Source organism: Electrona antarctica (genome assembly GCF_951216825.1).
Source record: "Electrona antarctica genome assembly, chromosome: 22".
Lineage (NCBI taxonomy): Eukaryota > Metazoa > Chordata > Actinopteri > Myctophiformes > Myctophidae > Electrona > Electrona antarctica.
The window spans coordinates 2,516,181-2,532,716 of record NC_136805.1 but is presented as its reverse complement, the minus strand read 5'-3'; the positions used below and the strand labels follow the sequence as shown (position 1 = coordinate 2,532,716).

At 45.4% G+C, this 16,536-nt stretch overlaps 2 protein-coding genes across 3 annotated transcripts in view; both read left to right on the top strand.

The window, feature by feature from the left end:
• The window catches only part of LOC306915814 (kelch-like protein 23), a 65,006-nt gene that overhangs the window by 37,571 nt on the left and 10,899 nt on the right, over positions 1-16,536 (top strand). For both annotated transcript variants that reach the window (XM_079493450.1, XM_079493449.1), the window contains exon 8: positions 6,214-6,330. In XM_079493450.1, coding sequence (XP_079349576.1) covers positions 6,214-6,330 — 117 coding nt within the window. The remainder of the gene's footprint in view (positions 1-6,213; positions 6,331-16,536) is intronic.
• On the top strand, positions 11,711-15,859 carry LOC306915817 (kelch-like protein 21). The gene is made up of 6 exons (XM_079493455.1): positions 11,711-11,869; positions 14,237-14,319; positions 14,442-14,636; positions 14,815-14,949; positions 15,050-15,241; positions 15,733-15,859. Exons 2-6 carry the CDS (start codon positions 14,239-14,241, stop codon positions 15,784-15,786), a joined length of 657 nt encoding a protein of 218 aa, XP_079349581.1. The 5' UTR covers positions 11,711-11,869; positions 14,237-14,238; the 3' UTR covers positions 15,787-15,859.

Here is a 16,536-nt window from a genome sequence, read left to right as displayed (position 1 = left end):
CGTGCTGCCGGTTTCCCACAGCACTCGCCTAATTTACCTAGTTATATTGTTTGTTTGATAATTAAACTAATATTATTAATTCTTAATTTGATTAAGAATATATAATTAGATTCAGATTACTGGAGGTTCCCACGCGGTCTGTGCCTGCACAGTCCTCGCTGAGATTGCCTAGTTAAATATCTGATGGACATTTGTTGTTTGATGATTAATCTAATCAATTAATTCATCTAAATAACTGAATTGTTTAAAAAATTCAGATTACTGGAGGTTCCCACGCGGTCTGTGCCTGCACAGTCCTCGCTGCGATTGCCTAGTTAAATATCCGATGGACATTTGTTGTTTGATGATTAATCTAATCAATTAATTCATCTAAATAACTGAATTGTTTAAAAAATTCAGATTACTGGAGGTTCCCACGCGGTCTGTGCCTGCACAGTCCTCGCTGCGATTGCCTAGTTAAATATCCGATGGACATTTGTTGTTTGATGATTAATCTAATCAATTAATTCATCTAAATAACTGAATTGTTTTAAAAAATTCAGATTACTGGAGGTTCCCACGCGGTCTGTGCCTGCACAGTCCTCGCTGCGATTGCCTAGTTAAATATCTGATGGACATTTGTTGTTTGATGATTAATCTAATCAATTAATTCATCTAAATAACTGAATTGTTCAAAAAATTCAGATTACTGGAGGTTCCCACGCGGTCTGTGCCTGCACAGTCCTCGCTGCGATTGCCTAGTTAAATATCTGATGGACATTTGTTGTTTGATGATTAATCTAATCAATTAATTCATCTAAATAACTGAATTGTTCAAAAAATTCAGATTACTGGAGGTTCCCACGCGGTCTGTGCCTGCACAGTCCTCGCTGCGATTGCCTAGTTAAATATCTGATGGACATTTGTTGTTTGATGATTAATCTAATCAATTAATTCATCTAAATAACTGAATTGTTCAAAAAATTCAGATTACTGGAGGTTCCCACGCGGTCTGTGCCTGCACAGTCCTCGCTGCGATTGCCTAGTTAAATATCTGATGGACATTTGTTGTTTGATGATTAATCTAATCAATTAATTCATCTAAATAACTGAATTGTTCAAAAAATTCAGATTACTGGAGGTTCCCACGCGGTCTGTGCCTGCACAGTCCTCGCTGCGATTGCCTAGTTAAATATCTGATGGACATTTGTTGTTTGATGATTAATCTAATCAATTAATTCATCTAAATAACTGAATTGTTCAAAAAATTCAGATTACTGGAGGTTCCCACGCGGTCTGTGCCTGCACAGTCCTCGCTGCGATTGCCTAGTTAAAATATCTGATTGACATTTTTGTTTGATTAATTTAATTAATTAATCAATCTAAATAACTTAAAAAAAAACAAAAAAAAAAAAAAAAAACCTTTGGTTACTGGAGGTTCCCACGCATTCTGTGGTTGCACAGCTCTCGCGGGGATTGCCCAGTTAAGTGTCAAATTGACATTAAGCTAACAGCAGGCCATCTTAGCCTGACCGGTTAGCTACTCTGTTTGCTGGAGGTTACTGACGCGTTCTGTGATCGTACAGTTCTCGCTGGTATTGCCTGGCTATACAACTGGCTTGAGACTACTGAGCTATGGCGTGTACGTCCTGTAGCGCTCAGCTCCAAGTCGACGATGGACATGACTTGTGTCCGACATGCTTGGGGGTCGGTCATCTCAGGGAAGCCCTGACTGACCCATGTATGAACTGTGGCACTCTACCACTCTCTGTGAGAGAGGCTAGGCTGCGTGAGGTGGAGAACCTCCTGGTCAAAGGAAACCTCCCACCTTCTGGGGTCCCCGCTGGGGTCCCTTCTGATGGGAAGGTGAAGCGCAAACGCGGGTCTCGCGCCGAGCGCGGTCACCTGGCCCAGAAGAGGTCAACGGCGGCTGTCACGACTGCTCCATATCGCCAAGAAATGGACGATTTGCGGGCTGAAATAGAACGCCTTAAGGCAATAGTACGGCCACCGCCTCCCCCGCCACAGGCGGTCCAGCAGCCACCGCCTCCTCCGCCACAGGCGGTCCAGGAGCCGGAGGGCGATGATGATCTAGAATTAGATTACGATTATGAGGAGGATGACGCCATGTCAACTAGAGCTTCAGACTCTATGTTCCATGACGAGGATGATATCCCCAGGGGGGCCCCTCCCCCGAACGGGTGTGGCTTGCTCAGGCGCCTATGTCTGACAGTTGCAGACAGGCGCTACGGAAGCTGCCGGTGGTGCCGGGCCAGTTGTTTGGCCCGGAGGCAAACGAGGCACTGCAGCGTAGGCAGCAGTCAAGGCAGCCTCAGAGGACTGGGGTCAACGGGCCAGAGGCTCGAGGGCACCGCCCGGTCGACCCTCTAAGCCACGTGGCGCACGGGATCCGCGACGCCTGGGCTACTTGAATCCTCAGCCGCAGACCTGGCAACGTGACCAGGCGGCAGCAGGCGGAGGGCAACATCAGCCCAGAGGTGGGCAGCGGCTTCGCCAGCCCCAGCGTGGGCGAGGGCATAGCCGGCGCCCCCCCCCCCCCCCCCCCCCCCCCCCCCCCCAGCAGCACCTGAATTACTGGGCAGACCATGCCAGGGATGCATGGGTCGTTACAACAATGTCCCAAGGTTACAGGCTGCAGTTCCGCCGCCGACCCCCACCACCTTCACGGGTCAGGGTGACTTCAGTCACAGACCCCGTGAAGGCCCAGTGTTTGTCTCAAGAGGTGGCCAAGCTCTTGGACAAACGAGCAATAACAACGGTTCACCCACGTTCACAGAATGAAGGGTTCTACTCCACCTACTTTCTGATCCCAAGGAAAGAAGGGTCTCTCAGGCCTATACTAGACCTAAGAGGGTTAAAGGTACCTCAAGGTCCTTCCGTTTCGGCTGCTTCGCACAGTCGACGTCCTACAGGCTATCACACAGGGGGAGTGGTTCACCACAATAGACCTCAAAGATGCCTACTTTCATGTGCCTATACATCCAGAGCACAGAAAGTACGTACGCTTTGCCTTTCAAGGCAAAGTCTACCAGTTTGCCGTTCGGCCTGTCTCTGGCTCCCCGCATCTTCACAAGGTGTATGAGGGCAGCCTTAATGTCGCTATGCCTTTCGGGAGTGAAGATACTTCCCTACCTAGACGATTGGCTCATTTGTGCCCCCTCGTTCAGGGAGGCGGAACAGGTGACGTCCAGAGTCCTCGCTCACATCGAGGCACTGGGCATGACCGTAAACCTCGAAAAGAGCTCGTTGCTCCCAACGCAACAGACCACCTTCCTCGGCATGTCCCTAGCTTCGGTATCGATGCAGGCACGACCGACTGCACAGAGGGTGGGGAGAATTCAGAACCTCCTGCGGTCTTTCCGCCTGGGGGCGAGGTTGACCGTCCTAACATGGCTCAGACTGCTCGGCATGCTGACTGCAGTCTCAGCAATCACTCCTCTGGGGCTGCTACATCTACGCCCATTACAGAGGTGGTTCAATGGCCTTCACATGGACCCCTGTCTACACAGGGGGGTCAAGGTCAGAGTCACTCGCAGGTGCCTTGGTTCTCCGCCGCTGGCGGGACAATGCATTCCTGCTGAGTGGAGTCCCTCTCGGCTCGGTCCCGGCGAGACGAGAGGTGGTGACAACAGATGCCTCGCCTCAAGGTTGGGGCGCGGTATGGCAGAGGAGGTCAGTCCAGGGGGTATGGCGCTCTCGATGGAGAGGACGCCATATCAATGTGCTAGAACTCCGGACTGTTTCCCTGGCGCTGAAGCACTTCTTGCCCTTTCTCAGGGGGAAGCACGTGCTCATTCGGACAGACAGCACCTCAGTGGTGTTTCATGTCAACCATCAGGGAGGGACCAGGTCTCTGGAGTCCCTGAGGGAAGCCCATCGCCTGTGGACGTGGGCTTATCCTCTACTTTCCTCGATGAGGGCTATGCACCTGCCAGGCAGATTAAACTCTGTGGCAGATTATCTGTCTCGTCAGAGACTGCCCCCTGGGGAGTGGAGATTGCACCCCCAGGTGGCACAGTTGATATCGGATCGGCACGGGGTAGCCTACGTAGATCCATTCGCCTCAAAAGGCACGACTCATTGTCCTCTGTGGTTCAGCCTGGCAGAGACCAGTGCCCCACTCGGGATGGACGCTCTCGCCAACGCTTGGCCGAGAGCGCTCCTTTACGTATTTCCCCCGATCCACCTGTTGTTGCCTGTGCTTCACAGGGTGAGATCGTCAGATGACAGAGTTCTCTTGGTGGCCCCCAGGTGGCCCTCGAGAATATGGTATTCAACGCTCCTCAGTCTGTTGAACGGGGATCGATGGCAGCTTCCAGTGAGGATAGACCTCCTGTCCCAGCTGGACGGGAAGGTGTGGCATCCATCGCCGAGCCTCCTTCAGCTTTGGGTATGGCCACTGAAAGGGATCAGTCACTCTTGAGTGGGCTAGGCCCCTCAATATGTGAGACCTTGCGAAATGCAAGGGCCCCTTCCACAAGGTTGGTGTACTCTAATGGCTGGGCTGCTTTCTCATTATGGTGCAGCGACAGGGGTCTGGACCCAGTCTCTTGCCCTATACAACACGTACTACATTATTTACAGTGTCTACTGGATGCCGGCCGTGCGGCCTCCACCTTGAAGGTGCACACGTCCGCTATATCCTTCAATCATAGCCATATTGATGGCAGGTCAGTTGGTGCGCATTACTGGGTGACACAGTTTCTGCGCGGTGCCAAGAGGTTACGCCCCCCTAGGGTGAGGCGTACTGCAGCTTGGGACCTGCCTCTGGTCCTGCAGGCATTGAGCAGGGCGCCCCTTGAGCCTATGGCTGGGTCGTCCTTGAGCTCGTTATCGATTAAGACTGCCTTTCTGTTGGCAGTTACGACAGCTAAGCGTGTGAGTGAGCTCCACGCACTTTCTATTAGCCCCGCATGCCTTCGGTGGAAGGCTAGCGGCACGGGGGTCACACTTTGGCCAAATGTGTCATTCTTGCCTAAGGGTTCTGCCCCCCGATTATGTTAACCAGGCCATAGAGTTGGCGGCATTCCATCCTCCCCCGTTTTACATCCGAGGCGGAGGAAAGGGCCCACTTACTGTGCCCAGTCCGTGCGTTGCAACTGTACATTCAGGCAACACGGGATATTAGACGCTCAGAGCAACTGTTTGTGTGCTACGGCGGAAAGAATAGAGGAGGCGCGCTGTCTAAACAGCGGCTATCCCACTGGGCAGTGGATGCGATTAAGAAGGCTTATGAAGCATCTGGTAAACCTGCCCCCTCCGAGGTCATCTGCCATTCTACCAGGGGCGTTGCCACGTCCTGGGCGGCGATGAGAGGGGTGTCACTGGCGGACGTCTGTGCGGCGGCGTCTTGGACAGCCCCTTGCACGTCTCGAGGTTCTATCGCCTTGATGTGGCCTCTGGATCCTCACTGACGTCAGCGATCCTGCCACTGGCTGCTACGGCAGTTTAGTAGGTTGGTTCGATTCCTCGTGACACTTCTGGTATGAGTCATCCACTATTGTTTACTGCCTACTGGCAGTCAGTAAGGAATGAAACATAACGCAAGTTACGAATGTAACTATGGTTATGTGAATTCCTGGATGACTGCCAGTAATAACGGTCACTCTGAATCTTTCAGGGCGAGAAGATTCTTATATTAAGAGGCCGGGTGTGGGCTGTCACGTGCTTATATAGCCTACCGGGACGCACGGTCAGCCTACACGTCACATGACTTTGTTTATATTAAGACTCGACCTACGCGGAGCGCGAGAGGTATATTCACTATTGTTTACTGCCTACTGGCAGTCATCCAGGAATTCACATAACCATAGTTACATTCGTAACTTGCGTTATTACTTAATGATTCCATAATTTTTTCCCCATTTCGTTTTTTGTGCTTTAGTTTTATACATGTAAAAATGCACAACAATTGTCTCCTGGATTCATTCAGTGACTGCTATATATGTTTTGCCTCTCTGGGGAGAGACTCCCAGAGGGCTGCCACACTGCAGGCTCTATCCCAGAAGGTTCTACTCTCCATGGGGAGAGAGTTCCAGAGGGTTGGGGCTGCCACACTGCAGCCTCTATCCCAGAAGGTTCCACTCTCCATGGGGAGAGAGTTCCAGAGGGTTGGGGCTGCCACACTGAAAGCTCAACCAAATACATTTGGTTTCTCCTTCAACTCTTAAATCTACTCTGTCTCACCTGCTCCTCCTCCTCTGCTTGTTGAAGTGATTGTGATGCTGAGAAATAATAACAAAGTTGAGAGCTTCGATCCACTGACCAATCAGCGGAAGACTCTTGGACGACTGCCCATGTACCTAGAGGATTATGCTGTGTGTGCATCAGGTGAGGATTACCATCACAGTCTATCAATTTAGGACCTGTAATGCAGTGGTAACCTACCGTTTCAAGCCCAAGGGCACAGTTTTATTTTTATTATACCACAGAAATGTGTTAAAAAAAACAAAAAAACAATTGCAATTTCCGACAAGCTCAATGCATGATCGCACATCCACACAAAGACTAGTAGTTTAAATAAGAATAAACACTGATATAATAATCTAATAATAACCAATATATAATCAATGCCTAAATAGTAAAGGGATACTAAACCCTTTTTGCAAAAATATATATGTTAATGACGTTTAGAAGATTTAGAACACTTTCCTGGGCTCTTTAGTGTATAATATGTGGTTTTAGATTTGATGAAGATATATTGGTTTCCAGTCGCTTCAATCGTTTCACTTTAGTCACGCAGGTCAGGTCAGCGTTGATAAAGTCCCTTTGCTCGGGTTGTGAGGCGATTGGCTGTAGACACTAACTTTGGTAGTGTAACCAAATGGACCGGCTCGTTCACACAAGACAGCTTTGTTCAATATAACATAATTCCTGCTACTATGTCATGTATGAGTATGAGCAGCTAAATTAGTTCCTATGTCTATTAGTTTCAAAGTTGCTGAGTCCCGGCAGATGAACGTTGCTCCAGTTAGATTTCTCCAGCCAGGATGAAGATACCAGGCGGCCGTTCGCTTTGTTCGCAGTAGCCTTTTGGTCAATCTGGGAACACACTTTACATTCTTGTGAATCTCACAGTGCTACAGGGTCTAGAAGCATTTATTTTAACAATCAAGGTATAACTTGTTTTAATTCTGCTCTTTCTCCACCATAGGTTCCAGTCTGTATTTGGCCGGAGGTTTTGATGATGATGATGATATCGTCGGGAGGAGAGAGATGTGGCGCTATGATGTTCACCATAACTCATGGTTGAGGATGGCTCCCATGAATGAGCCACGCTATAGTTTCAGTAAGATTGACAACATAGTTTATGTAATTTGATATAATTAATTAATAATTCTAGACAATATCAGAAGATTTTATATAATATCGAATGATATGGAAATTCATTAAACTAGCAGAGGCACCTGTACAGGTAGCAACATGTATGAGTTCCAACTGCAGAATAATGACATCACAAGTGGATCCAGTTGATAATTGTACATACTGTACTGACTGTAATATTGACCTAGCAGTAAGACGCCCTGAGGGGCGAGAAGCCCTGCGCTTTGGCATGGTGGGTCAGATCAACATACTGTATGGAATGAATTCTGTACTGGCCATATATAGAGCGTGTCTTGAGTGTACAGGGTTTGATGAGGTCAGATCAACATATGGAATGTCAGAGCAGGAAGGACGCGTGGGGAGGGATCAACATTTGGCATGAGTAGTGAGATGTGTATGAGAATGCCAAATTATAACATATAAAACATTTGTGACCAAATTTGGCTGAGGGACTGCCATTGGAATTTTTGAATTTTTGTCATATGAAAGCAGGGAATCATAGCTTCAAATTGACATTGGTTGTTCAGTTTGACCCACCAGTTTTGGAGATATGGCTTATAGAGTAATGTCTTGCAGAAAACAGCGAGTTGACAAAACAGGCTTGAAAGGTTCACTTCTGTGGTCTCTAACATTTCACCTAGATACATGTTTAAGCATTTATTTCATATTTACATGTAAATTTCAGCTCTGACATTTATTGCAGACATGCTCTAGTATGTGAAGAGTCTGCCCCTGCTATTAACTCATTTTTCAAAAAAGAAATTCTCTTTTTTTTCCCTGCTCAACCCCACATGTTCCACAGGCCTGGTGATGCTGGCTGGATGGATGTGTGTTTGCCATGGGGGCGCCGAGGGAGTGAGAAGAGTGAAGACTCAATGGAAAAATACCACCCGCACACAGACTCCTGGAGGCTCATGGAGTCTGTCGGTGTGGCAGAGCATTACAATTCTGTCTGCTGTAGCATAGTCGCTCTGGACGGACATCTCTATTTTATTGGTATGGAACAGATTTATGGACCTGCAGGTTCAAACTGCTGGGTTTCATGAGGTTGTGTTTTTCATGTTCCCAGATTGGTGTATGTGAAGCATAATGGTTCACTGAAAATATACAAATCCTTTGTTATTATTTATTTTTTATTATTATGTATCCATGCTTCTCCTGCTTGATGTTTGTGTCCTCCTGGACTCTAGGTGACACGTACAATGACGAGCCAGGTGACCAGGTGGTCAAGTTCGACCCTAAAACTTCTGTGTGGACACAACTCGCTCCTTTGCAGATTCCACGTTATTCTTCAACTGCTTGTGTTCTGAATGGAAAGATCTACGTTACAGGTATCATACCTCTACTTAAAGGCTCTTAGTCAGTGGGCATTTAAGTACTCTGTTTTATTTTTACTTGAGTAAGAATTACGATACCAGAATATAGAAATACTTTTATACCCAAGAGTAAGTACAAACTTTATAGGTATACAATTAAATTGTGCTTGTGATACCAAAAATAAAAATACTATATAATTTGCAAAATGGCCCTTTTCACAGTTTTACTTTTTAAGACTTCTGGTGCCAATGAATCTCCTTCAGAATAATGGCGCTAGAATGCCAGCCAGATGAGGGATTTTATTCTGAAGTACTTTCACTTTTCAGTTAACCAAAAAGCAGGAAGCAAAATTGCCCATTTCTACTTTGCGCCGATAAAGTTATTTCTCTTCAGAAGCATTAGTACCACAGAAAAACTAAATAGTGTTTGCCTCTTAAAAGACAGGATAAAGGAAACATTCAAGTAAATTAAAAGTACAGTAAAAGTATTCAGTTACATTCCACCACTGATCTTAGTTCCATAATAGACTCACTTAAACTTCATTATAGTTTAAACTTCATTATAGTTTAAACTTCATTATAGTTTAAACTTCATAATACTTAAACTTCATTATAGTTTATTATAAACTTCATTATAGTTTAAACTTCATTATACTTAAACTTCAATATAGTTTATTATAAACTTCATTATAGTTTAAACTTCATTATATTTTGGGCACATAATAAAACACACTAATCCTGTTCATTCTTCTTTGTCTATAGGTGGTATTAGTTATAACAATAATATTTGGATATCTGAAAATGCGATGGAGTGCTTCAACCCCCAGACCAACCAGTGGACCATGTGTGCCTCCATGCAAATTGGACGCTCCTCACCTTGCATGGTTGTGGTGGATGGAAAGATCTATTTTCTTAGATTAGATTGATATATGTAAACAATGATCAAGAAGACTTCCTGCTGGGACGTCACAGAGAAGAAGAGAGTGTGTTGTGATGGTGGTGTGAGTTGAGTTGACTTCAGAACATGATGATTTGAACATGGTGGACCCTATTGGAAACAAGTGTAATGCTTAATTGGGTCGTCCACTCACAGTTAACAGCCTTTGTATTGAGTTTGTGCTTGAATTGTACTGTAATTCTGCAAACTGTTAATAAATTCTTCAATCAATCAATCAATCAGAAGCTCTGCTCAGATGAAAGAGATGGGGAGGAGAGAAGGTGCTTCCAGACCGTGGAGTCACGAAGATGCCAAAAGCCGCGAGCGGCAGGCGTCTCTTCCAGGTTTTCAGACAGCTGGTGGATGGAAATTAGGCTCCACCCTTGCAGCATTTTGCAGCGTCGGCAAAGAGTTTCCGATTTTCTGGCCAACTTTGTCATTATGCCAATGCCCTCCCCACACATGTTGCCACTGCTGTTGTACCGTATTTACTCCCCTCCCAGCGAGGAGCCCCCACCGGGACGACATAGTGCCTCCCCCAGCCCCCTCCCAGCGAGGAGCCCCCACTGGGACGACATATTGCCTCCCCCAGCCCCCTCCCAGCGAGGAGCCCCCACTGGGACGACATAGTGCCTCCTCCAGCCCCTCCCAGCGAGGAGCCCCCACTGGGACGACATAGTGCCTCCCCCAGCCCCCTCCCAGCGAGGAGCCCCCACTGGGACGACATAGTGCCTCTCCAGCCCATTGGAGTCGCTAGCACAGCTTCCCTCTCCCGGACACGGACAGTGTGTTGGTATAGATGTGTGTCCAAGCCGGATGCCCCGTGGTGGATTGGAATCCCCTAGATTTTACCCTGTACTGCCACGACCAGGTGCCACTGAAGTTGACCTTGTTTTGGTGGTGGGACTCAGTGATGTAACTGACGGATTAGGTTTATAAATAAAAAGATTGTTCAGTGTTTTCTGTCCTACATCGATCTAATGTTATGTTATATATGCAAATAGCTATAGTAACTATTAAGAACACAAGTTGAATCAAAACACCCTCAATGTGTTATTAAATTATTGAAGTTGAGATACTTTGCACCACTGAGAACAATTCAGGAACTCATAAATAGTCCAGATTAGATCTAATCTTCATCCTCCTTTTTTGCCAGTTTATAGCCATTCAGTGTATATCCAACAGGACTATTAAGACTTTGTTTATACTTGATTTAGTATTTATGTCAGTAACAAAGACAAACACTAATGTGACTACACTACCAATCTATTACAGTACTGGTGGCAAATGGAAATATATATACAGTCAGCACCGTAAAGAGTGTTAATTTAACTCTGAACCTGTGAGGTGTTAAAACATTTTCAAGGGGCACCCGTAAATTCCGTAACACACAAACATGATAAATAAAATGTACAGTACACAGATACAGACAATATACCGATACATGCATGCATAAATACACAGACAGCTTGCTCAGCCTCTCCCACCCACCCCACCAACCACCACATCAGCTGTTCAGGGGCTTAAGATGAGAGAGTGGTATTCTGTTATGGTGATGTCGTGTACCAGAACACCACAGACTCATCTTAAGCCCCTTAATGACGTAAACATGAGTGTAGAAAGTATCACATTTAAAAAATATTATGTGATGGTATTTATTAAACCATCCGCTGTGGTTCTAATACCATAGTTTGTAGGATGATGGTCAGAACCTGTTGTATGTTATCATTAGCTGACCTATACTGCCTTCTAGTGGTGGAAAGGATTCATTGCTCACACATTCATAAAGCTACTTGTGTCTTTATTTATACACCATACCATACATCTAAAAAATATATTTATAAGTGCAGAGAAACTTAGTTTATAAAGACAAGAGGTCATAGGTCATAAAGACAGGTCATAGAAGTGGACAAACAGCTTCTCAAATTGAAGTAGATTAAGATGACACTGAAATCTGTGCTTTTGGATGAATTTTAGGGGAACTGTGTTCTGGCCGCATGATGACGTCAAGTTATTTCCGCTCCGACCGGATCAGAAACCCGGAAATGGTATTTACTTTAGTGTCCGGAACTGTTCTTCTGTAGTGTGTTGTTGTCAGGCGGACACAGTTAGTGGTAACACGTCGTCCCTGTGAAGAAGGCATGCAGGAGTAAAGTTATCTTATTAAAGTTTAAAACGTCTAAAAGTGAAACTTACATTGTTTGACGGACTAATTCCATTGCTGTTTGTGTGCGTCTGTCCGTCTGTTGTGGAACACTTGGTTGGACTTTGGATTTGTAGGCAGAACAACGAGGTTTGTTTATTTGGGCTTTGTTTACGTTATGGTTGTATCATATCATTACATGCGTGTTGTCGAGAGCTTGTTTATAGTCGGACGTTGGATTTAGCCATTTAGGCTGATATTAGAATGGTGTAGGCCTACTTCTGCGTGTTGCCAAGTGTTTGCACATGGACTATTGTCTCTAGAGGTTGGTGGATTGAAAGAGGGTAGTAGTAGTTTATAGTATACCAAACTATACTTGTGTAAATTAAATGATTGCACACAAACATTTCATTTCATATTCAGTACACTTGGTGGAGTGGATTTGTGTGAAGTGGACCTACATGCAGTAGCTATACTATTAACTGTATAGCCTACTTGGTACAAAGACAATTACAATTTAGGCATTTAGTAGCCGCAATTTGCAACTCTAGATTTTTTTATAATGGGATGAATCTAGAGTTGCAATGCCCTCCATTGACTCCCCACTCATCCAATTTGGTTTGCGATCTGCTTGTCTTAAACTACATTAAACTCACCAACATTGCAGCTGTAGTCCAAGCTTGAATTATCCTCTTTCAATTTGCCGAGCTTTTTTTTCATAAAAATCCACCGTAGACATGTTATTTGTTATGAGCTACTTTCTGTCAAGAAATTCTATGCAGGTGATTCTTTTTCTAAGTGCTGGAGTTTGGAAGCACTCGTTGTAAGTCACCGAACGGCCCTGCGTAGTGCTTACCACCTGTTTCGAATTTGCACATAATGTAGGAGGCAGCAGCGCGACCCGTTAACAAAAACGAGTGCTTCCAAAATGCAACACTTAGAAAAAGAATCACCTGCAGAGGATGTCTTGACAGAAAGTAGCTCATAACATGTCTACGGTGGATTTTTATGAAAAACAAGATCCGCAGATTGAAAGAGGATAATTCAAGCTTGGACTACAGCTGCAATGTTGGTGAGTTTAACGTTGTTTAAGACAAGCAGATCGCAAACCAAATTGGATGAGTGGGGAGTCAATGGAGGGTATTGCAACTCTAGATTCATCCCATTATAAAAAAATCTAGCGTTGCAAATTGCGGCTAGGCATTTAGCAGACACTCTTAATCCAGAGCGATTTACATTAAGCAAGAACAAAAGCATGACAATACATCATGTAGGCCTACATAAAAATAATTATGAACTGGAATAACTGGAATATCTATATTATGAAACTATACAAACTATACATACTAATACAGTAATACACTATACTATACATATATACTATACAGTGCTATGACTCCATAAAATGCAATTCTAGTGCTGTCTACGTAACATGCTATAGGTCTGTATAAAATGCTATCTAAGTCTACATGAAGTGCTATCTAAGGGGCTAGGGCTGATCTACAAGCTCACAACGTGTCCCTCCATTGACATCCCATTGATCCAGATTGCATTTCCGATTGCTTGTACTAAACAACGTTAAACTCACCAACATTGCAGCTGTAGGGAAAACTTGAATTATCCGCTTTCAAACTGCAAAGCATTTGTTTCATAAATATCATGTTATGAGCTACTTTCTGACAAGAAATTCTCTGCAGGTGATTATTTTTCTAAGTGTTGGAGTTTGGAAGCGCTCGTCGAATTCACTGAACAGTCCTGCGTACCACCTGTTTTGAATTTGTAAATGCAGGAGGCAGCAGCGCTGCCCGTTAATAAAAATGAAACTCCAGACAACCCGACCCCACTTTTCATTCAATGGAAGTTGCTCAGAGGCGTATGAAGGACCCGGAAGAACGCCCTACTTCCACATTTTCTGGTTAAATGCGGAAGTGCTAACTCGCCTGAACGCGCCTCAATATATTAATGAACGAGCGCTCTGTGTTAAACCCCAGCTGCGCGCTCTCTTGCTCGTGCTACATGCGCGAGCAAAACCGCCCGCTTGCAGCCCCAGGTTTGGCCAGTAGGGTTAGGCAGCTTCATCGTTTCCCAGCCGCTCTGGGGGTTGGTGTAAGCACATGTAACAGTAATGTAGTGTGTTCTCTCTCCACCTCACCTCAGCCATGAGTTAAACCACATGTAACAGTAATGTAATGTGTTCTCTCTCCACCTCACCTCAGCCATGAGTTAAACCACATGTAACAGTAATGTAGTGTGTTCTCTCTCCACCTCACCTCAGCCATGAGTTAAACCACATGTAACAGTAATGTAGTGTGTTCTCTCTCCACCACACCTCAGCCATGAGTTAAACCACATGTAACAGTAATGTAGTGTGTTCTCTCTCCACCTCACCTCAGCCATGAGTTTAAACCACATGTAACAGTAATGTAGTGTGTTCTCTCTCCACCTCACCTCACCTCAGCCATGAGTTAAACCACATGTAACAGTAATGTAGTGTGTTCTCTCTCCACCTCACCTCAGCCATGGATGACAACATCCTGGATGCTGCCTGGCAGAGAGAATCACCACAGGCTGCCAAGAGGATGAGACTGGACACTGACCATGTGAGTGACCGTTTTCAAGCATCATTACCAGATCAGCAACATGACTCACAGATTGATAGTAGTTTATTAGTCTGATTATGAATGTCCCTCTGGATGCTGTTGTTGTTGTTGTTGCACTTCAGGAGGACGGCACCAGTGTACCTCCATCCTCCCTGGATGCTGAGGTGTTTGTGGACCCCCACCATCCCAACAAGCTGTTAGAGGGTCTCAACAGGCTGCGTCTCAACAGGTTCTTGTGTGATGTGATTCTGTGCTGTGAGGGACAGGAGGTCCCCTGCCATCGTCATGTACTGGCCTCCTTCAGCCCTTACTTTGAGGTAAATACACACGTCTATTGACCTGCTGGTGTTCAGGCAATGACATTTCAAGTCTGCCTTGGCTTTTACATGAATCAATTTATCATTCTACACAAAATGAATTAATCAGTTAACAATGTAAATAAGAAAGAAACTATGGACACTCCAAGCCAACCATTCATCTTTCCAACGTGCACAGGCCATGTTTACATCTGGTATGAGGGAGTCCACACAGGACAGAGTGACCATCAGTGGAGTGGAACCTCAGATGATTGGTTTGCTGGTGAACTACGCCTACACGTCTAAGGTCTCCATCAGTAATGATAATGTACAGGTAATGTATTTTATTATTATCATAAACATCAGTCATTGTCTCCATGTTAGTCCTACATAACATCAGTTCCCCATAAAGCTAATGTGTTCATTTGTTCCAGGCTCTGCTAGCAGCATCAGACCTGTTGGAAGTCACGTCTGTTCGAGAGGCCTGCTGTAAATACATGAAGCGTAACTTGGACGTAAATAACTGTGTGGAGTTTTACTGCAGTGCCGACGACCACTCCTGTGAAATGTTGAAGAAATACAGCTTGGATTACATTCTGGAATACTTCGGTGTCATCTACCAGAAGGTCAGTGGTTGGGTAGCGTGATATTGGTCCGACCTCCCGTTAGATCGACCATTACTAACCCTATCTCTAACTCTAACCTAAACATAACCGCAAGCACGGGAGCAACGCATCCCTCACCAACCTTAATCCGGTCGTTTTAACGCATCCCTCACCAACCTTAATCCGGTCGTTTTAACGCATCCCTCACCAACCTTAATCCGGTCGAACTAACGGGAGGTCGAACCTTATGGCAGCCCCCCAGTGGTTGAGGGTCATACATTTGGGTTGTTTTATTACCATTACTCAACTTCCCAGACCAGACCTGGGTAGAAACATTCAATCAGTCACAGTGATTAGATACACGCATATTGATAAGCTACAGTCATGAGCATTACACTAATATATCACCAGTGAATATTTCAGACGAGAAAATGTGACTTCAGTGTGAAGTATGGGAACAGTGTCTTGTCTTCATCTATCAGCTAATTGTGTTTTTCTTCTTCTACCAATAGGAAGAGTTCCTCTCTCTCTCCGTGGAAAGGCTGACAGCGGGTTCTCTCCAGTGACCATCTGAATGTTCCAGAGGAGGACATGGTGTTTGAGGCTGCCATGCTGTGGTTAGACAAGAGTCCTACCCGCAAGCAGAGCTTTGGACAGGTCAGTCATTTCTTATTCTCTCACCTTGTAAGACAATCGGAGGTCTCTATCAATGTCATGTTGATCACCCAATATCCAATTGGACTAGTACTAATACTTGGTGTTCTGTGTGTTCTTCAAGGTGTTGGAGCACATCCGTCTGCCTCTCATCAGTCCCTCCTACCTCCACACTGTGGTTGAGAGTCTGGATGTGGTGAAAGAACAGCAGGGCTGTCAGAGGTTCATCTCTGAAGCCAAGGGGGAGCAGCCATACTCTAACACAGCACGCCCACGCAGTGGCAGGATCACAGGTACCCTGCTGAACACATGCATGCATGTTGCACCTGATGATGCTGGAAAAACCTTATCTGACAATAAAGAATATGACTGGTTTTCTATTCAGGCTTCATAGTGGTTATTACATCATGATTCCATTATTTTTTCTCATTTCGTTTTTCTTGTGCTTTTATACATGTCAAAATGCACACCAATTGTCTTCTGGATTCATTCAGTGACTGCTAATGTAGTGCTGCCTCTCTGGGGAGAGAGTTCCAGAGGGTTGGGGCTGCCACACTGCAGCCTCTATCCCAGAAGGTTCTACTCTCCATGGGGAGAGAGTTCCAGAGGGTTGGGGCTGCCACACTGCAGCCTCTATCCCAGAAGGTTCTACTCTCCATGGG